This window comes from Cuculus canorus, chromosome 2 (assembly GCF_017976375.1).
Source record: "Cuculus canorus isolate bCucCan1 chromosome 2, bCucCan1.pri, whole genome shotgun sequence".
Taxonomy (NCBI): Eukaryota; Metazoa; Chordata; class Aves; order Cuculiformes; family Cuculidae; genus Cuculus; species Cuculus canorus.
Genome location: NC_071402.1, coordinates 21891766 through 21913997, shown reverse-complemented (window position 1 = coordinate 21913997; position 22232 = coordinate 21891766). Strand labels below are relative to the sequence as shown.

Below are 22232 nucleotides of genomic sequence, written 5' to 3'. Positions count from 1 at the left end.
GAAATGCATGCCATTCTTTATCTTATCTAAAAAGAATATACCATAAGCATCTAGGTAGTTTGGGGGGTGCTTTAGACTTTGTTATATTCATTTAAGATGGCTAGAAAATAGTTCTGAAAAGTAATCGGAGACCACCTAAAGTCTTACTGGGTTTTCACTACTGAAATGCCAGGAAACTTTTTTTTTTTGGCTGAACATTTGCTTGCATAGTTTTAAATCATGTTAGGAATAGAGATATCTTGTTTCTAATGAACATTTGTGGAAAAAAATAGTATTAAATTTAACTTTGTTTTAGCAGTGAAATGGTAATGTACTCTTAAATGTTCTGTGTTATTAGTGCTATAGAGAGTAAGCAAATACTGGAATATTTATAGTTCTTAAAGGTTAACAAGAATTGGTTTCATTTATATGTAGATATAATATATTCATTTGCTCTTACTTGTCTTGGTAGAAGGATGAACTTAATGACTGTTTGCTGCTAAATAAAATGTAACACCATAAAATGCTCTTGAAAGTGTTCAGTATTAGCCCTTTCTATTTTTTTTTAACACTTAATCAGAGAGAGAATTTTTTTCCTATGATATATTTTTCCATTTCCTCTTAGAAATAAACATAGCCCTTTCTTTCTTCATCCATACCAGAAATCCTCCAAAAAAATAAACCTAGAAAATTATGTCAGGCCAAACAAATGTAATAGAAACTTTAAGTACAAAAATGAAGTATTCAGAAAGTTAGCAAGTAGTAATGCTCAGTGAGGATTTGCTCTTCTATTTATGCTTTACAGTACAGACTTTAATTACAGGGTTTCATAATAATCTTGTGTCTTGGGAAAGTTATTTCAAAAACCTGACATTAATGCTGATTAACTGTCCCCTCTTAACTTCAGGTATGGGTTATCTTATTCCAGAATAAAATTATCTACACACAGAAATAATAGGGATAGTTGATTAGGTTTAATCAGGAATAGCTATTAGCTATTCCTGATTCCAGTCTTTATATCTCTCAAATACAATTTTGTATCTTTAAAAAGAAAATGTCTATACTGTCAATTGTATTGTTGCAACTCAGGCAGTATTGAGCTAGAAAAACACACATACCATTGACAGACAGAAAGACATGCTGTTTATTTTAAGGGGTTTTGTCTCATTCAGAACACAATTTCTCTGTTAAATGAGACATAATTTTGCAAAAGAGAAGGAATTTCATTGTGTGTTTTCCAGTGCTCTATCATAGTTCGATGGGAGACAGAGAAAGGCTATTATAATCCAATTGCAGAGAACCTGTATTCACATTGGACTTAATTCTATCATACTCTGTCAGCTGTGGGTTCACAGGATTTTAAAACTGTATGGCATACAGGTAGTTTGTTTTGTAAAAGGTGATTGATCAGATATATATAATAAAGGATAGGAACTTGGACTGCCTTCAGCTTGGCTAAGAACTTGATGACTTAGTCAAATACAGCAGTCTACAAAATGAAGATAAATGAAGATCTTACACCCACCCCCTTTTCATGTCAATATTTCTGTGATACTCACTGATTTAGACATTTTCGTGCTAACATGGGGTAACTTACATTATGTGTGCTTGACAGGAAAGCAAAGAGAATAGCTTAGTTTATGTCAGTAGCAAGGCTGTCTTAGGATAACTCATGAATCTACCTCAGGTTTTTATTTTCAACTATGAATTTTCAAAAATATAGCTTTGAGTTTTGCTTGTGGATGCTTAGTGCACTCTTCTGAGAGGCAACAGAGACTTCAGCCCCTGAAGAATATAAAAATATTTTATTTACATTAGTACAATTTCCATAGAAAAACTGGAAAAAATGTCAGCTGTAACACAGGGCTTAGGGTGCTTACTTGCAAAGTTCTGACCTTTCTTGGGAAGTAATGGTTCATAATTTTCTCTTGGACTGGCAAAAGTAGGAATCAAACACCTCTTTATGCCAGTTGAAGGTCTTACCATCTAGGTCTGTGACTACAAAAGGCATAAAGAAATATGAGGAAAGGGTGATAAGCCTGTGCTTAAAACAGCTGTTGCTTATTTATATTTCTGGATATCAACATGCCAAAAATAGTTTAGTTCAGTTCTACTGGAGTCAAGTTTTTAAAGTCTTTGGTGCACCTTCTATACATTCTTTTCTATGAGACAAGACTGACTGTATAGATAGTATCTGTGCTAAATATTTCAATCAGAATTTTCAATATCTGTTTTTTATCACAGAATTATAGACCATAAATCTATGTAAAGGTTAGTTTAATAGAACCATAGTGTCATAGCATGGTTTGGGTTGGAAGGGACCATGAAGGTCATCTTGTCCAACCCCCCTGCAGTAGGCAGGGACATCTTCAACTAGATCGGGTTGCTCAGAGTTCCATCCAACCTGACTTTGAATGTTTTCAGGGATGGGGCGTACACCATCTCTCTGGACCATCTGTTCCAGTGTTTCACCACCATCAGCAACAAAAAATTTCTTCCTACTACTTAGTCTAAACTTCTCTTCAGCCTCTCTTCACAGGGGAGGTGCTCCAGGCCTTTGATCATTTTGGTGGCCCACCTCTGGATCTGGTCCAACAGGTCCATGTCTTTCCTGTGCTGAGGCTCCAGAGCTGGACACAGTACCATTTTCCACTTGCCATTGCATTGGCTTTGGTTATAACCTAACACTCTCTATTAACTATAACCTGTTAGAACAAGTAGTTCTAAAATGATTACTACATGCTAGCTAAACGTGAAGTCAAATTGTTCAGTGAGCTATTCTGTTGCACATAAACCTATACAAGTAATGAGTGAATTGGAAAGAAAAAAATCTGGGAACAGAGATCACAAAAAAAAAATCAATATGTAATCAAAATCTGAACCTTGAAAAGCTACAGTATGTTGCATCACATCAAAACAGTGTTTAATTAATAACTGATATTTAATTTAATGCATGCATATTGTACATTGGTTATTCAGCTCAACACTCTTCTATATCATTACTGTTGTTACCCTGCTATTAGATGAGGTCTGTAAAAAAGTTCTTTATTAATGATATGAAAGAAATATATTTCTGTTGCTTATCACTAACTGTATTGCCACCATTGTTCCCTAGTATTTAAATATGCTCTAGGCAACTGTAGTTACTGATGGAAAAGTGTCTGTCTTTCTGAATTCTAACTACTCTGAAATCCAGGCAAAAGCATATTATCTGGCAAACTGACGATTTTTTTTCCAAGCTGGAAAAAAAAGGTCATTGTTTCTTCCGCACTTGAGATACTGAGTGTGTCCACTTGCTTATGATTTATACAAGATTTGAAATATGCTCTTCGAGAGGAGAGGCTTGGACTTTTATTTCTAGAAAAACTAAAGCAAAATGAAGCAGAAGATGCTTTTAAGCCAATAATATGGCAATATATGTTTGCTTTCCCTTCTTTGGTACTTATTGTCTGCTTTCCAGTGCTTCAGTAATTTAATAAGAGATTGGCAACAATGCATATTAAGGGGTGGGTAAGACCATCATTACTTGCAGAAGGTTCTCATTGGATTAAATGAGATATATTAATGAAAAATAACACAAGGATATATTTAAATTTTGATTCGCTCAAAATTTATGCTACAGACTGAGGGTTTGTATGTTATTGTGAAAGTCTTTTGTTTGTTTATCTTTTATTTGAACAGCTAGTAATAAAGCATGCATGTTTTTGTCTTGCTTTTTTCCCCCCTGTCATACCTTGCTTATACAAATGCAGCAGGAGATGAAGAAAACAAGCATAATGGAGTTCAGGAATCGGAGGTCGAGGCAGGTCTGTCTGACCACAAGTGCCTATCTCCTTTAGAATTATTTTTCCCCCAGCCAGCTTGTAAATTTATTAAAAGTCAAAATCCAGACAATAATTTTATCCTTTTGTCTAAGAAAAAGGCAAACCAATATAACTAAGTTTATTTACCAGTTTGTAAATGCTTATAATAATTCAGCCTGCAAAAATCACTTAGCTTTTTTAATCCATCTTCATGAAAATACTCTGTCACTATGATCAAGTCACAGCCTTAGGAGATCTGGATGGGTACCTCTTAGATATGGTACCCTCTACTTTGCAGCTATACTTTTTACAAGCAGAGAAGCAAACACTATTGTGCCATTACACTTTTTCTTCCGTAGTTTGTGTAGGTGGAATGATGATGCTGAACAAAAATAGTAGGAAACTGCATTACATTGAAATACTTTGAATATTTGTATGATGCTCTCATCCTGCTATGAAGACAGTTCAGTTGGTAGAAAAAGGAAGTTAGTGTGCTGAGAACTGATAGATGATGATCAAATCAAATAAAACAAATGCAACTCAAATGCCTATGTTTAAAATAAGTTTAAAATAACTTTACCTTCTAATTTCAGAAAACACAGACCATACACAGGCTCAAAGACATGCAGAGACCTAAAGATTTTTTCCAACCATGATTTTTCTGCTCATAAGTTTCTTTCTTAAAGGGAGAATTACAAAAACACAAAAGTGCATTTACATGTGCTATAAATAGGTTACATTTTTAGCTCTTCAAGTTAAATCTTTTCTCAAAAATGATTTTTTATTCCTGTTAATAATTGTGCCAGTGCATTAACTATGGTGAATGTGGAAGAGCAGCAGAGATAAGCTGTTCTAGTTATAAATATTTGGGGCTAGAACAATGCTAAACTTAGCTGCCTTAAATGCAGGCAATGTGGTACACACCTCAAGGCCCGTGAAACAAAGCCCAGAGAAGGATCATAATGAGGGTATTACTGAAGCTATGTGATGAGAATTAAGTGCTCCAGAAGGGTGGTCCAAATAAATGACAAGCTAAGCAAGAAACATTTCTAGTACTAGCTGGTAGGAAAAGTTACTGGCGAAACAAAAGTATGTCTAAAATGCCATCCTGGCTTAAAAGTGTAAGTACCCTAATCACAATTTATTTGGAATACCATGCACTGGACCCTACTCCTATTGTTATTTAAGAGAAGAAAATGCAGATCATTATTTTATTCCTAAAACAAAGAAAGGGATAATTTATGTGATAGGGCTCATTACTTGTTCTGAAATCTGGCTGCTGGAGTAATTTCACATTTGGCAGCTGGAAAACAAAATTACTTTTTTTAACTCTAGTTTTCACTTGAGTATCCAAAGTATCCTTTAAGTTCTTTGCATTCCGATTTTTCATTATAGTACAGTTTACATTTTTTATTGCTTCTGTTGTAGGTCTGTCTCTAAGTGTGTGCTTCTCTCTGGTGTGTGTACTGTGTACTGCTTACTCTGTGTGTTTTGTGATAATTCATAGTGCATGGAATTTTGTTAACCTAGTTTGCAAAATATTTGTGTGCTATAGTTGTGCTGTTTGTCATAGTAGCTGTTTCATCTGTTAATCATTATTGTCTGTTTTTGATGTTGTAAAGATTGTGAGGAAAAACATCAAACCCCAGCTGTTAATGGGCGAAAAGGCAAGTTGATGATATTACTAGTGAATTGTGGGTGTTTGAGAAATTTTGCTTCTTTTTTTCTGCATGTGTGTGTTGCTTGGTTCTACTGGTTCAAAATTAGTAAGCTCATGTATGTTAAATTTTAATGTGTTGTTTTACTTCTTGCACTTAGAATAATCATATTCAAGTACAGTTCTAAAATTTTCCTTTGAATCAAAAGCTCTGGGTTTATTTTTTTTTTAGCAGCTAATTATATTATTGAAGATGGAGTTTATACCACCTAGATACATGATCATGTTGCCGGTTCAGAACTAGTGGGGTAGTTTTTGTTCAAAGTACAGAAATTTTAACATGGAGACATAGTATTCTTATTTAAAAATAGAACAGGAAAGTTGCAGTGAACAACCATAGCTTACTTGGAAGCTTTAGCTAAGTTTATGCTTCTAAATCGCGTTGATAATTGTGAAGAAATCTGTTCTTATTTTTCCATGTGTTTCTAAAGCCATATTACATCTAGACTTTGTCTCATCAATGTCTTGGGTTTATTCTGGATATTCTTTCAGAATACACTCCCTCTCTACCAGGAGACCACGTGGGAGATAGCGCCAGTTACACTATTAAGGGCTATTCCCAGCTTTCTCTTCCCTAGCAGAGACAAGGAGGAATACAGCAGGGATTCAGTTTTGCCTGTGGTAGTTCATTGCATTTCAGGGAAACCAATTTGTAATATGCTGCTAATTGTCCAGAATAAACTGGATGTGGTGCCTTTGCGGAGAGGTTGCTGTGTTGGCAGCCTGGCAGAGCAATGTGTGAGGTCACCTCCTTTACTCTTACTTACTGGCTGTGCCAGCATAGTTCTGGGTGAATTCAAATGCTGGAAATCTGCTGCTGTGACTGTAACACATGGTAATTACCAGATAATTCAGTGTCTTATACTTTTAAGATCTAAATTCCAATCCTGGTAAAGTTGGAGGCTTTTGCCACTGACTTGATGAGGATGACAAACCAATAATTAAGGATTGAGGCAGGCTAAAGCTGTTTTCATTTTCCATTTTTCTTCCAATCCTTCAACAAAAACAATATTCTCTATAATTAATTATAGAGCCTGAAAGATGTACTGTGCACATTAAAGTAAATACTGCTAACATGTATTTAATGTAATTTGTTTTCATATATTTATTAATTTTTCTAGGGTGTCAATTTTGTGTTTTAGAAGTTTCTTCTGCAGAACTCTTTTACTCCAAAAAAAATCATCTGTGCCTAAAATTCACTATCAAATATTTATCACCAAACCCACTACCCTTTTCATTTTTAATTCAGGTCTTTTGCTTCTTTCTTTCATGTATTTTGTATGATGCATTTTGATCACTTGAGTCTGTGAGAAAAAGCAGAACTAGTAGTTCTGTCCTTTATTTTCTTACTTTAGGATGTATGAAAGGTGATATAGTTACCAAAGTACAATTTTAAGCCTTTCAGGTTACTGGTTTTCTCACTTGTTAGAACATTATACGTAATTACACAAGAGCTGTATCTATATCATGGGAATCAGGAATGCTTTCCAGTTCTCGTCCCCCAGGCTGAGAAGTGTCTGGAGTGTATTTGGTATCTTGAGTCTATACCAAGACAAGCCCAAAGTCACTGAGTCCTCCCCTTTCTATGGTCTCTGGTTTCTGCCCTCATGGCAGCCTCACCACTCTGTGAGCAGTGTGGATGCCGGGAGGGCTAGAACTGAAAGTACGTTGCATTCTAGACTTGCTACACAGTTTAGACACAATCTTAAGAACTTACATGACTGAAGTGCAAACAGAATAAAGGGATCCCAGTCAAAGAAGTCATGACAGCGAGACCTGCTTAACTGACTTGCAGAAATAGTGTATACAGGCGCTTTTTTAAAAAAAAAAAAGCATGTGGCTGTCAAGCCAGAGGGAACTCTCATCCTGCTGGCTGACCCAAGCACCTTCTTCCATCTAAGACCATTTGGGATTCCTGGAATCGGGGCCTACACTTTGCCTGAACTACTAAAAAAGAGTGCTGTGAGTGTCTTGTATGTTGTCTATTCACCTGGCTCTGGTGTTTGCTAAGAGACCATGGCAGCTTCTGAACTTTGCATGAAAAATAATACTGAGCGCGTGTGCTATGCGTGCTGTGAGAAAATGTATTCATACATGTTATGAGTACCTAGGGTAATACTGCATTTTAATTAAATCTTAGTCTGAAGGTTAAAGTAAGGTATAGACCTGTTGAGATGGTGGTAGTTGTAGGCAGGCGCATAACTGCAATCTACACGCTGGATGGTGAAGTAAAAAAAACCCAACACAGCAACACAAAATAGAAGAAATGCCCATAAGATGCAAATTCTCCAGACTGAAGAACCTACATTCCAATGGAATTCTTTATGATATAGGTGACTGTTTTACAAATTTAAAACTATCAGCGAAATATGACAATGAGAAAAAGTCTAGCTTCAATAAATAGCTTCAAATATTCATATTTATGTTCATAAATAACTTCAAATTTGACTCACTTATACAAACTGTGAGGTGGCATATTTCAAAGCTTTCTCACAGAATAAAGTAGCATTTCTAAGACTTCATATATAACAATATGATGCCATTTTGTCTGCTTGTCAAACACCGTCTGGTTCTAACGTAAAATTTTATAAGTAATGCTGAAAAATAGCATAAGTGTTTTGCTGTGGGCACTTTTGGCATGTAAAGATGCATGTAAAATTTGCATGTAAATGTGCATGTAAATTTGAGCAATAAGAAAACTTACAGGTTGTTAATTGACATTCTGAAGAATTTAGAGCTTTCTGAAGATACAAACCTATGTTTTTCATCTTTCTATAAGGAATTTACTGTATTTTCTTTATTAATTGTTATTAGCCCTTAAAACTACTGGGTTATTTTCAGAACCATTTTTTGGACTGAATAATTTTTTAACATTTTAGAATTATGCTATAAACTTCAATTTTAAATGCACTTAAAAAGGGTAGAACACTTGTAATTTCTTGCAGACTTTTGTGTGCATTTTAGATGTGTGATTATGTAATAATAAAGTAACTTTCTGCATTAAAAGTATTTTAAGACTTCCTATAAATTTTATGTTTTTCAGTAAAGGTTAAAAATAACCTGTAAAAAAAGTCCTATAGCAAGCTAATCCTTAGATCCTGCATTCTGCAGGGTGGATTTATAGGCTATTTACTTTTCCATGCATGCACATAGCACTTCCTGACACTCAGGGAGTAGAAATGTAAACTGAGCAGAGACTGTGGGAGACAAGTGGAGAGCAGAAGCTTGCCTTTTGCTCCACATTTATTTTGGCCATTACTTGTAATTTGCCTTAGTTAAATTCATTAATCATCAGACTCTTGAGATACTGTGAATTTCTTTGTGTTTTCCTTTGGTAGCGGCATGAGGATAACCATACCAGGTCTGACCAAAAATCCACCTAGCCCAATGTCTAGTCCTCAGTGAACGAGGCATGGATGCTTGGGGAAAGGAATATGAGCAGAACAAGCGTGTGGTAGTGCTTCTTCAGGGTACTGAATCCCCAGTCTCCTATGACTTGTGCCTGAGGAACCTATAGAAACGTCAGTAGTACCTTTACATTGTGTCTTCGTCTCCCTCATAGGCTCTCTGCACCCTTTCTGCAGAGAGGGTCCTGCGAAATCAGTCCTGCGAGCATAAACCTGCAGTACTTATCCAAACAGGTGACTCAGTAGAGCTAATCTTCTGAGATATTAAAAATCTACCTATTCGTAATAGACCAGCAGGGCAGCTGTATCGTGCTAGTTTCTAACGTGTTTCAAAGATTTAACCAGAAGAGGGAGCAAAACTGCCGTATTTTAAAACACATAAGATGACATAAACCAAACAAAAATAGCCTCCCCTGCTCCAAACAGTGCTAGAAACAAAGCCTTAACAGTGTCTTAAAAAATGATATATTTATATTTTGATATTTAAGAATACTTTATTAAATATTAATATGCATATATATAATGTACCATTAACTGACTGTGTTTTTTCTTCTGAATAACCTGGAGCATTTAAATTTTTTCTGGTGTTTTTTCGTGTTTTACAACTCAATGATGTTTATGAAAGTGTCAACATGATACTTTGATTTTTATCTGTAGGTAGGCTGTGACTTTACTCCATGATATTGAACAAGTATTCTCTGTGATCTTGCTTGAGCCCTTGTAGAATTTTCTTTAAAATAAGTAAGAGTAGACTCAAATAAATATATTCCCCATATCGAGGCATCCATTAATAAAACATTTTAAAAATAAGTTTAGAACAGCATTGATGAGATTTGCAGCTAGAGAGTATGATTGGAATAGACTGTGACTGGACTAGGCGTGTTAAGTGCTTTATAGGTACAAATAATTAATGTAGCCTTGAAATCAATTTGAAGAAAACATTTATGGGTAAAGGAATAACCTACAGTGCACTATCAATTTATTACCCTAGTAATGATAATATTAAATGTAGAGATGTGGCAATATTTTCTATTGCCTACCTAATGACTTCCATTAAAGTTCTTTTAACATATTCCCACTGCAGCCCCAAGGAATGAAGCCTAAGGGTGATTTTTTTTTCAGAATATGTAGTTCGGTAGGGAAGATGAAATCAAAATTAAAAAAAAAAAATTAAAATATGTCAGAATTTTTATTGGAATGCTGCATTAGTTAAAACTGTGATATAAATGATGCTTACACAGCCATGTATGAACAATAATTAATTTACTTTAAAATTTTATCAGCATTTCCCAGCATTCATTTGTTGATTTGACACAAATTTGCAAACTAGCTTCATATGAAAACATGTGCATGTGTACAGGCACATGCTGTTTGTCTGACTCATAAAAGGCACAAGGGAGATCTGCTGTCTCTGCTCTGGACTCTCCACACCATACCAGCATTCAGGACAATGCTCTAAGACGTAGCACATAAATTCATTTCACTCTTTGGAAGGAAACCAGATAATCACATCTCAGATGAATGCCTTGAGCTGTAATGACAGAGTCATTCTTTAAAATATTCTTCTAGTGGTTGGAGGAAAAAATGTAGAACTGTTACTCTGTCAAAAGAGGAAGCTAAAAAATGGTGTCCCCAGATTCACTGTAGGATGTTTGCAGAGACAGGAGATCTTGCCCAAAATTTATCAGGAAACCACTTTGTGTGTTGTTATTTGTCTTCAGAAATTGGACGAGTCTCATTCCTGTTGCACCAAGGTGAGAGAACAACAGTCCTGTTTTACTGAGGCACCTAAATGTTTCTCTGATGTAGGAGCAACAGCAGTCTGGTATAAAGCCTCTATTGCTGACTTTCTGTCACTTGGAGCTGGCCTTGATGCCATTAGCTTGTGGTGCCAGGTGGAAATGGATTAATTCCAGATATAATGCAGTATGTCTGGGACAATTCATGTATCATGACTTGATGCTCTTTGGTTTCCCTGAGTAGAGATTTGACACAGCTGAGAATATTTCTTTCCGTGTGAACTTTTGAGACTGATGCCTTTTTTTTTTATTTTGTTAGGAACATTATTGTGGAATGTAAAGCTTATGTAACTTGAATTTAGGCTTTTCTATGTCTTTAATTAATTCTTCTTCTTATTATATTCTTAATGCATGAGTTAAAGGTCTTGAATATCTGGTTCAAAACATCGTTTCTCAGCTTTTGACAGTTTATCCCACAGTTCTAATGGGTTGTTACTGCACTGCTTTGTGTTTAAGAAGCAATCGCCAAATACACTTTTGACTTGTTTTTACAGTAGTTGTCACCATACTTTATTAAGAACGTAATTCATTTCTGAGAACTTCTATTAAAAATAGAAAGAAGTTCTGAGGATTTTTCATTTGCAGGAAAAGATGACTAAATTAAGTATGTCCTAATGAAAAAGTTAAGACTTCATGATAACCTAATTAAAAGTCTAAAACTAGAAATTGGTTCACAGAAATTTAGGTGCTGAAAAGAATATAAAAGCTGAGTGCATTTAATTAAAAAAAAAAGACAAATTCAAGTAAAAGAGAAAGTATTTAAAAATTGTTTCAAGCAAAAGATAGTAGTGAAAAGGACTTTTACTGTCTGTAGGGTGGAGAAAAGAAAGGAGGGGGTAATATTTGCATAAGAAAACTCCCCATCATTACCATCAGTTGTTTTGCAGCATCATCTTGTACTTCTGCAGTTTGCTGCTATGTTTGAGATTACTGCCTGTCCACTTTTTATCTTATTCTAAGTATCCTCACTATTTGACCTAAATAATTGTCTGTTTTTTACTAGCAACGACTATTCCTTAAATTCAAAGGTAGTTTTACTAAAGTCATTGAATTTTTTTGTGTTAAGAAGACATTTTTGTACTCATCCAATAAAATGGAAGCATGGATGGGATCAGTAAATATTTTATTGCTAAATGTGTATTTTCACAGATAAAAATAAAATGAACTAAGTTTTTGGTAGAAAGAAACATAATAAGATTTTATCTACATAGTTTTGAAACAATATTTGTTTTGAAAATTTTAATTAGTTCTTGCTACACATACTACTTCAAAGACAACAGTTTCTGTTTCACTATGCATATCAGTGTGTCATGAAATCATTATATTGATGATTTTATTGATATAATACTTGAAACCTATGGCTCCATAATTTTGAAAAATCAAAGCCACATTTTATAGGACAGCAGCCTTTTATAGAAAAACAGTAGTCACAGATAAGAAGGCTACAGGATGCCTACAGATAATGTTTTTACATGTTTACATTTTTAATGCCAGGTATCCATCAGTCTCATTTAAAAAGACAAATAAAGTCATAGGCTTATATCACTTTATGTCAATTTATTTTGAATTTATGAGATTGAAAATATGTTCTCTATTATATTATTTTTCATCACTGGTTGTTTCTGTGAACATAAAATTGTTATACCTGTGGGCAATGGCTGTGAAGAAGTTTATGCATTCTGGGATCAGTAAAATCAGCACATTCTTAGCAACCCAAAGGAAAAATAGAGTATAGGGAGTTGAATCTGTTTAATTTTGTTTACAGTATTATGTTAACCACCCAGGTTATTTGTTAGAAAATGAAAAACTAAAGTATAGACCAAAAATATCTGATGATCTCAGAAAAACTAATGTCTTGCAAGTCTAGAGAAAGGAGTCTTTGTCTGGACGAGAGTGTATGTGCTCCTATTCATAGCTCGCTATTTCTGAGCAGTTCTGTTAGAAATGCTGGTTTCCGGGTGCAGGATCCATAGTTTGCAAAAGAGATTTTATTGCATAACTTAATCGGTCTAAGTCATGTGTGTGTCCCCTCCCCCCCAGTTTAAATCAAATCCCAGATTAAGAAAGTTTTGGCTTAACAATTAATTGTTAAAATTCCTTTTTTTAAATCTAAAATAAACGTATATGATTGCTGATTAATTTTTTATTGGTTTGGTTAGTTTTTTTAATTATACCTTTGCAAAGCCTTTTTTTACTAAAATATTTCTAACTTCTTTCTTAATACACAGAAGTACAAATATACTGCATGTAGCTATACAATGTAGAGTGTGAACTTTTAGAAATTGAAGAAATTATTGTGTAAATAACCTGGGAATTTTATTCCAATTGTTAAATATCAGAGGGCAGAATATTTGACAAATTACATAGATAGTATCTTTTGTATACTATATTCTGTTCTATGTTTGAGATATTTACTAATTCTCTCCAACACAAGCCTCTAAATTAAATAACTAATCTAAATTTTTGCCATGTTAATGATAGTACTTTTTTTCTGTATCAAGTTACCCCAAATGATTTTAGATGTCTTATAACATAAGTTACATAATATTTCTGATTTTTTTTTGGTCTATGCTAGAAGTTACATGGGAGGACCAGCAGAAAAAGGTGAATGGTACAATAACTGATGACAAACCATTGCCGAAAAAGAAACAACATTCTGAGACAGGTTTGTCAGGGTTTGGAAAACCACATGAAAGCATGAGACTATAAAAACACATTTCATGCTTTTGTAATGCGTGTGTGCTTGATGTATCTTATTTTTTTCCACTTTGTGTGAAATTTTTAGTATGTAGAGACCGTTTAGATTACTTAGTTCTGTTTTAGAGTAGCCGAAACAGATCTGCTTTTGTAAATAATTGTGTTAGAATGCACATGCTTTAGAAAAGAGTGTTCTGGCACAACATTAGACTTGGCTTGCTTTTTAGTTTTGAATTTTGTAATGATTTACCTATGTATGCAAGCCTCAGGAATCCAAGTATGAGTTATGCTGATTCTTATTCTTATTCAGTTGACAAAACTATGGTATCTAGTGCATGTATCTTCATCTTCTAAAAGTCATCTTCTAAAAACTTGAGTCTAAAACCTTCTTGCACCATGACACATGGAAGTAGTAATGCTCCAATAGAACTTTTATACAAGCTGCATTTTATATCCCCCTAAGACTGGAGTTCTCAAATCTAAGAACACTCTTCCTTCCTCTGTCCTGTACATGGACTGATTTCTTCTAAACCTAAAAACCATGACAAACTTTCTTCCGCCCCAAACATAAAATGTAATTATTTGACTTTATCTCTGTTCCTACAAATACATAGTAATAAAAATTAAACCTAGTAATAATAATCACTATAATAATGATAATGGTAAGAATAATAGTATCGTTCTCTCCTCTGTATCATACAATAAAAGGTCCTAATCACAGTAATTTATTTTTAAGACATTGTGATATTATGATGATAAGCACGCTGTAAGCAGTAGAGAAGAGAAAAGTGAAAAAAAGAGAAAAGAACCTTTAGCTTGCAGGCTTCACTCTGCATTTAAATGTTCATCTATGTCTACTCAACACTTCTCCCAATCACACAAATTAAAGTTTACAATGACCAGTTGTGCCACCTCCTAAATGAATGCTGTAATCTCAGTTTTAAGCTCATCTACATGCCGATCATTTCCAAGTGTTTTTTTGAAGCTCACCTGAAGCTCAGCTGAAAGTGGAAGAGTCAGAACTGAAAAAGAGCAGTAAAATCTGGATTGACTCTGCAACCTAGGAATTAGGGAACCTAGCTGCAAAAGGCCAGACCTGCTGTTGCATTTCCTGTTTCCTGACTTTTTAATGCATCAGAGGAAGTTACAGGATAAAACAAGTACTGCTTAGAAGAGTCAGGATCAGAACATGATGTATCTTCATTTTCAGCTGAATGTTTTAACTATTTCATGACAGATTCAAAATATACTGACTGCAGATCTTCACTGTTGCCTTTCCAGAGCAAGGTCTGCAGAATAATGCCTCTGCCCAGACTTTTATTTTATATAGTATCTAAGTAAGAACATTTTCTTCATCTCCCAGCTGAGGTGGGTTTAGAACTGGGGTCTGGTCAGATGGCACATTCATAGTTATTTACAATACTTGTTTAGAGCCACCTTTCCCAATTTTTAGAAATGGGAAGCATATTTTGTTAGATGCCTGGTCTTGGGGCATTTTAGATTTTGGAATTTGAGTGAAATCTTGTAATTGTAAAAAAAAAAAAGAAGCAAATGTGGACATGAAAATGTTGTAATTTTAGAAGTTTTTTTTATATTAACATGATATTTATCTGATTTTTATCTATTTTTCCCTGTGGAAAAAGTACCACTGATCTCCAGTGCTGCAGGGAATACACAGAACTGGCTTGGAAGGCCACAGCCACTATTCCCAAAGTCTAGAATAGATACAAAGTTGAGTAAAGATTATGTTTTGCCTGAAGGATTCACTCAATCCTGGATCTCAGAAAAAAAGGGGAAAGTATATGAGCTTTGGAAGGAGGCGCAGACATCTCGGGAGGAATACAAGAATTAAGTGAGGTCATGCATAGAAAAAATCAGAAAAATTGGGCTAAAGCCCAACTAGAAATTAAACTGACCAATTCTCTGATCAATAATAAAAAAATATGTCTACAAATGTGTACATATTTGTATTTTACCAAAATGTCACCATTGTTCCACATCCAGTAAAGGATGGAGATTCTCCTTGGCCCTCCTTTTGCTGTTAATATATTTGTATATATATTGACTAGTGATAGGAAGAGAGGAAATGGCCTGAAGTTGTACCAGGGGAGGTTCAGATTAGATATCAGGAAAACTTTCTTCACCAAAAAGGTCATCAGGCACTGGAACAGGTGGTCAGTGAAGTGGTTGAGTCACCATCCCTGGGGGTATTTAAAATATGAAGAGACAAGGTGCTCAGGGGTATGGTTTATTAGTGGACAGGTACAGTTGGACTCCATGATCTCAAATGTTTTCTCCAACCAAGTGATTCTATAATTCTGTGGTTCTGTGATTCTATGATTTACATTAGCTACTATGTATGGGACACTACTGTCCCCTGTAGACATCTCCATATCATTACAAACAATTTTCAAGGCGTAGTAGTCAGGACATCTGAAAGGAGATGCTGTAACACTGGATGTTGAAGTATATTGTATCTGTGACCATGGTCTACCAGTGATGTAGCCTGATGGAATCTACCTAAGGAAGCTTCAAAGAATTTGAGTATTTTCAATATGGGATTTATCCTCTGTAGAAGACGGTGCTTTCTTTAATCTGAAAATCCTTTAAATGTTCTGTTTGCACAGAAAACAGAAAGGTGATACTAATAAAAGTTTGTCCCTGGCTGCAGTTGGCAGTTTGCAGACAGAAGCAAGAAGGAATACAGCACCTCATATTGCTGTTGCCCTGTTTTGATTGGCTTTTCACGTAAAGACTTTTCTGCTATAGCCTGTTAAGGAAGCTTGTCCCATTGGTAAGTTTAGTTTGTCTGTAAAGAACTTAAGCTTACCACGTCACGTGGAAATAGCCATGGCAGTATTATTGCTAAGGAAATCTGTGAGAAAACATAAATGTTGGTTACATAGATTCCTTAAATGAATAAATAGAATTGTCAGCAAATTGTAGATAGAACTTGAAGTAGATAATAAAAATAGTTTAGAATAACAGAAAAAACCAACAGTAATACTGTATCGTGTGAAGCATTAATATTCAACAAATAGGCATGACTAGAAATGAGATTAGCAAATTTGTTGGAGGGTAATTTAAGGTCATTAAATCAGGTAGTAAAATGGTTCTTATGTTTCAGGCTTTTCAATAGAAAATGCTAATAAAATTTCTGTTCCAGAATATCAGAAATCAACATGTTTTCTTAACATGCAGTCTTTAAGGTCTGAGGCAATTTGCAAAGCTATTGTTCAGTATATTTCAAAGAGTCAATTGTATTTAAGCAAAGATTGTGATGGATTGGAAGGGTAAAACTGCAGAATCATAGGTAAGCAGAGCATCAGAATTCAAGCCATGTCTTGAATGTGTGTGCCCCTTCTTTAGCCAATGTCAGCACTCTGCCAGAGGGCACTGTATTCTCTGAACACCACTGTATCAAAGACCCCGTGGATTAGTTATTTGTTCCTATCCAATGTTATTAAGCATTTCTACTTTCAGCATCCCTGTCTCTGAGCTGTAATAGATGGCATATGAAAGAAAGTAAATAAAGCTCTAGTCCTCTAATCACATTTCCTTGGTCACTGAAGAAAAGAAAAAAACACGGCATGCAAATATTTTCACATAGTTTTGCGTTTTTATACATAATGAATTAAGAAAAGAAGTTGGAAAAGGTGTTGGCTGTGTGTACGAATGTCCTGTACTGGTTGAGATAAGGTTAGGCAAGATGTTTTTCTTAAAAATCAATTATTTTCTTCTAGTATATTCAATAGCCTCTCTTGAATCAGGGTTACTTAAAGGGAGAAAGCACATAGTGTAGGGTACTAAGGCAGTGATACTCATTTCAATTGCTCATCAATTGTTTTTGATGTGTCCAATCAGTCTCACGATACAAAGTTTTGGAAGCTGAATGCAGTCTAGCAATCTGTGTCTCCACATAGAGATGATACAGGTAATGCAGAAACTACTTTCATGCATAGCAAAGGAAACACTATTCTTCTATTATTTTTCTCCTGTTTTTTTCCTACTTGGAGCCAGGAGATTTGATGGCTATTACCTGGAAATCATACTGTAATGGTTTCATTGTTGTTGCCTGTTGAGAAGATAGCATTGTCATCAAATAGCCAAACTTAGTTACAGTTACTTCTAATTTCAAAGCGACAGTTGAAAAATAACCATGAGAAAGTGCTGCCATATTTTATTATGACTGACTGAAAGGAGATAGAATAGTGGAAATGCATTTATACATCTTGGAATGTAATGAAGTAAAAATGCAGTGTCCTTGTAATTATTTGTAGGAAAGCTGTATTTCTTTAATGTAATATTTAAGTTTTGGAGTAATTATAACAATAAGAAGTTAAAAACAGGAGAAAATACAAAGGTAATGCATACTTACAAATGCCAAGTCTTTATAGATACTGATCCACTTTCAAGTTGAAGGGAATCATGGCTTGTTTTACCCATGGAAGATTTATGTCTCTCCTGGCTGAATTATTCCTCGATTGTACATAGAAAAAACCTTTCAGAAGTAATTTTAATGTGAATATGATTTTTTAGTTAATCTGTTACCATGGAATTAGTTGCAGTAGTAAATCAATATTCAGAAATAATTCAAAACAAGGTAGTGGTTATTTTAAAAGAAGTTTGTTGTCAGAATTGAAAGTATGGTAGACTGAAAATTATAAAAGGGAATATATGTTTAGAAATGGGGAATGAATGAGGCTGGAAAAGACCAAGTAATGATAGGAGAGGGCGGTGGGGGCCACACTAGTACTTCATATAAATGACATCATGAGCGTTGAATCAATTAAAAAAAAAAAAAAGATTAAAGAAGAAGGGGGGTATAGAATTACCAGCTTCTGAAAAGAAGAGAAGTAGAGTGGAATCAGAGGCTAGTTAATGACTGCTGAAGAGGAAAAGTGACTGGGCAGTACAACACTCTTCAAAAGAAATGGAACGGGAGAGGAAGAAGAGAAAGTCCATGGCCCTGATGCAAGTTTCAGTTTGCTGTAATAGCACTGGGGAATAAGGCACAGGAATGATTTTATGAATATGCTGTGGGATCTGAAAAGGAGTGAAGTGGGTAAACTTATAAAAGGAGCTATGTGTTGCGTCTACGAGGATTGCTTAAACTGCGACAAAGTGAGAAATTATATAGATTGAATATGTGGCATGATTGTTTTCTTGAAAGAAATTAGTGTTTGCACACTTCCCAGGGACTCTTCTTGCATGTAATAAATGGTCTATTTAAAGTAGATAGTCTTCTAATATATTTGCTTCTCTTAAAATTTGCTTTCATCTTTTTCTATACCACTTTGAAAGACAACATACCTGGTCTGTATCAAACTAACTAAGAACTGTATTCAAGAGAGAAAAGGGGCCTTTGTGGTTGGGAATTGCAGTACCAGTGTGATTGGGGTACAGATATAGTCAAATATTGAACTTCAGTGTTGTATCCAACTTGCATGAAGTTAGCGTATAATCAAAACTTATAAAGGATCACTAATGGTGAGGTGGCCTGAAAATGCCTACCAAACCACAGACCTTTCTGTATATAACCTTTTCCTACTTTTTCATTTCTGGAAATCATACCTGCAGTCCTAACTTAGTGATCTGCGGGACAATCTGACTCTGTAGGTGGTGAAACTTCTTGATATAGCTAGATTGAGAACAGATATGTAATAGAAATATCTGATTTAGGATAGCTTATCTATCCTTTATTGATGAAAGAGACTGTATTTGTATCTATGCTGTTAGGCATCTTTTCTGAAATAGTATTGTTATTTGCGTTAATCACCTAACTTATTAGTGAGATTTATTATCATTTCAGGATTTATGATTTTTCAAATCAAAAGTGTAACTGTAGTGCAATAATATTTTGAAATGTTACTCTTTTCTTTTTTCCCCTTATAAAATTATAAAATGAACTTTATTCAGACAACAATATAGTAAAAGCTCTCTATCTGAATGCCTCATTTAATTTATCTTGTGGCTTGTGAAGAAGTAATGCAGTCTATATGGTTTCATTTGATTGAAAGAGTTCACACTCCTGAAAATATTTACAATTTCTTCTTCTATGCTGTTTTCTGCCTTCTTATCTGTTATCCTTATCTTTAGGTAGGAATTATCCACATTTCCCATATTCTTACTGTCTTTAGCTATTGCATGTTCTATATAGCTTATATTCTGTAATTATTAAATTAGATGTATTGCTTCTGTCTCTCCTGTACGTTCTTTGTCATAGTTAGTCCTCTGTTTGTATTTTTGAGGAAAAATGTCAGCATCTATCCAGTATACACCAGGGATTTTGTGTGTATGGATATATACTTCAAGATAAAGAACTAGCCTTTAACTACTAGGGAATTGCGTCATTAAAAAAAAATTCAAAGTGTGAAAAATGCACTGTGTCAACAGGAAGGGTAACTGAAAAACGTGGCTTAATGCTAAAGAAGATTAAGGAAAACTGTTTTTCACACCTCAATGTAGTAAACCAGCCTTTCATTCTAAATATCTTTCAACAAATGTTTCTGCTCTTAACTATTCTATCTACTCTTCTTCATTTGTCTGTATCCTTGGCATTGCAGAGATTGTCATTCTTCAGGTCTAATCATATCCAGACTAATGGCATGTATTTATGGAACATATAGTATCCATGGAACATTTCTATCTTAAAGTCTCCTCCATGTTTTAAGATTATGCCTATTTGATTGTGCTATTGCACATCTGATTTTGTGAAGAGTATACAGAAATACTGCTTTCCAAATCAGTAACAGAAATTTCTGTTGGCCATATATGCAGTGAAAGGTTTCAAGTGTGTTTTTTGAACACTAAGTTCCTAAATTACTAACTCTTTAAGAAGTGACATTACTTGCAATGAAAAGTTCTGCATCGAAGCATGATGAAATAGATGTTTCTTACTTTGTTTTATTTAGACTTGCAGTACAATACGTGGTTTTAATTTTCTTTATAAGTTTCTTCATTGAGAGTCTCATTTGTTTCTAAATCTGTGTCAAATACTATTATACATACTATTCCCCTATGTCAAGATGAACAATTGATCAAATAAATGCTAGTTCCACAACAAAGTAATAAATATGCAAATAAAGACTGTCTGTTGGCATGATGTAAATTAATTTAATATTTATTTATTTAGTATTTATTCCATAATTTTGTTCTTAGATTTTAATGTATTCCTGTCAACAAAGACCTGAATAATTTTCAAACTATTGTTTGGGAATTATGGCATGGCTTCTTATTCAGTAGGAGATTGATTCACATAAGTGCTATTACATCTAAATTAATGAGCCTGTTAGTATTTCCTTCTTATCACTGATAATTGAAAGAAGCAGGTGTATTACCATGCCACAACTTTGACTAATTTATTAATATTTGCAGCAATCTATACAAGCCATGTATCTCAAGAGGTGAGATATCAGCTGAGTAGATATCCACAATGAGAAGATAGCTATTATCTTTTATTTTCATCTCTGGCTTCTATTATAATTGTTCTTCTAATATATTTCATTAGTTAAAATTGAAAAATATTTGTAATTACAAATTATTTTCGTTTGCCACTTTGGTGTGTTGATATTTTTTTTTCAGAACACACACCTTGCACGAAGACCTTTAAAAATGCAGTTTTCGAAAAGTATTGCACATGTGACTGATATGCAGATGAATACTGGACATTTGGTTCTAAAATCTTCCAAGGTTTCTTCCCAGAAGAAGAAATTATGTCCATGCTGAACCCCACTGACACTACTGGAATGCCTTGCATTGCCATACAGGGCATATTCCTAATTTGGAAGCAATGTGATTCCAAACATCCTTTAAAAAATTCTTGAAAAGGGTTTATCTTAATGCAGTGTATGTCTCAAAGCTATGCATTCTCATGGATATTAAAAGTAATAAATGAATTATAAGAGGGTCACGATAGACACTTTTTAATGACTAGTTTTGACATGATAGGAGTTCTTGCTTCCGGGCTATAGATACACAACAGAATAGAGTTTCAGAAAACTTTAACTGGATTTCTGGTGGTGGTAATAATTTTTTATTTAACAGTTACAGCAATTATAGCTACACTATATTAATACAAGCTATAATACACCAAGGAGAAGTAGATCTTTGTATTGGCTTATTTCTATTTAATCCTGTGGATTCTTTGTGCTTGCACAGGTGAAAAGATATTTATATACCGTTAATTTTTTTTAACATGTGAATGCATCTCAAAACTGTCAGCTGCTATGCTTTCATACTACATACTTTGTATACAGCACTTAAATGTGATCATTCTGTAAGCAAATTTAATTGCCTAAAAATGCATTCTAAATATATATGTGACAAGAAGTTTACAACAACGTTTTGGTGCAGTCTTGATATGTAATAGTAGAGGAAAGTTATAATCCACCAGCTATGGAATAAAATTGTTTGACTACAGTACAGTAGCTATCAGACAGAACTTAGTGGTCTTTAATTTAATTTTATTGATTTACATTGCTTATTCTAGTTTTGCATTTTTCAATGGTATATTGACTGTAAAATGTGGATAAAATTATAGCATATTTTTGTAGCGCATGAACTTTTCTGGAATTTCTAATAGAACACGTGCAGTGTTAATGAATTATGTACAATATTTTGTGACTCATTAACAAACTGCAAGCTGAATTCAGATCAGGGCTTATAGATATATTTTTATTATTATTTCTGATTATTTTCTGAAGAACGCATTTGTGTTGCTAAAGATGGTAGCTCCACAGTTCTTTGTAATTGTTATTATATTTCAAGATTAATTCCTCCCATTCTTTTTGCTACAAATAGATTTTCAGTACAGAGAATGACACTGTCT

At 34.3% G+C, this 22232-nt stretch overlaps 1 protein-coding gene across 50 annotated transcripts in view; it reads left to right on the top strand.

Moving 5' to 3' along the window:
• Positions 1–22232, top strand: part of RIMS2 (regulating synaptic membrane exocytosis 2) — a 457943-nt gene that overhangs the window by 324345 nt on the left and 111366 nt on the right. For 34 of the 50 annotated variants that reach the window (XM_054058006.1, XM_054057998.1, XM_054058023.1 and 31 more), the window contains 3 exons: positions 3732–3785; positions 5405–5449; positions 13281–13370. The exons of 14 other annotated variants lie outside the window; for them this stretch is intronic. In XM_054058006.1, coding sequence (XP_053913981.1) covers positions 3732–3785; positions 5405–5449; positions 13281–13370 — 189 coding nt within the window. The remainder of the gene's footprint in view (positions 1–3731; positions 3786–5404; positions 5450–13280; positions 13371–22232) is intronic. 2 more of the 50 variants (XM_054057997.1, XM_054057996.1) reach the window with 1 other exon arrangement.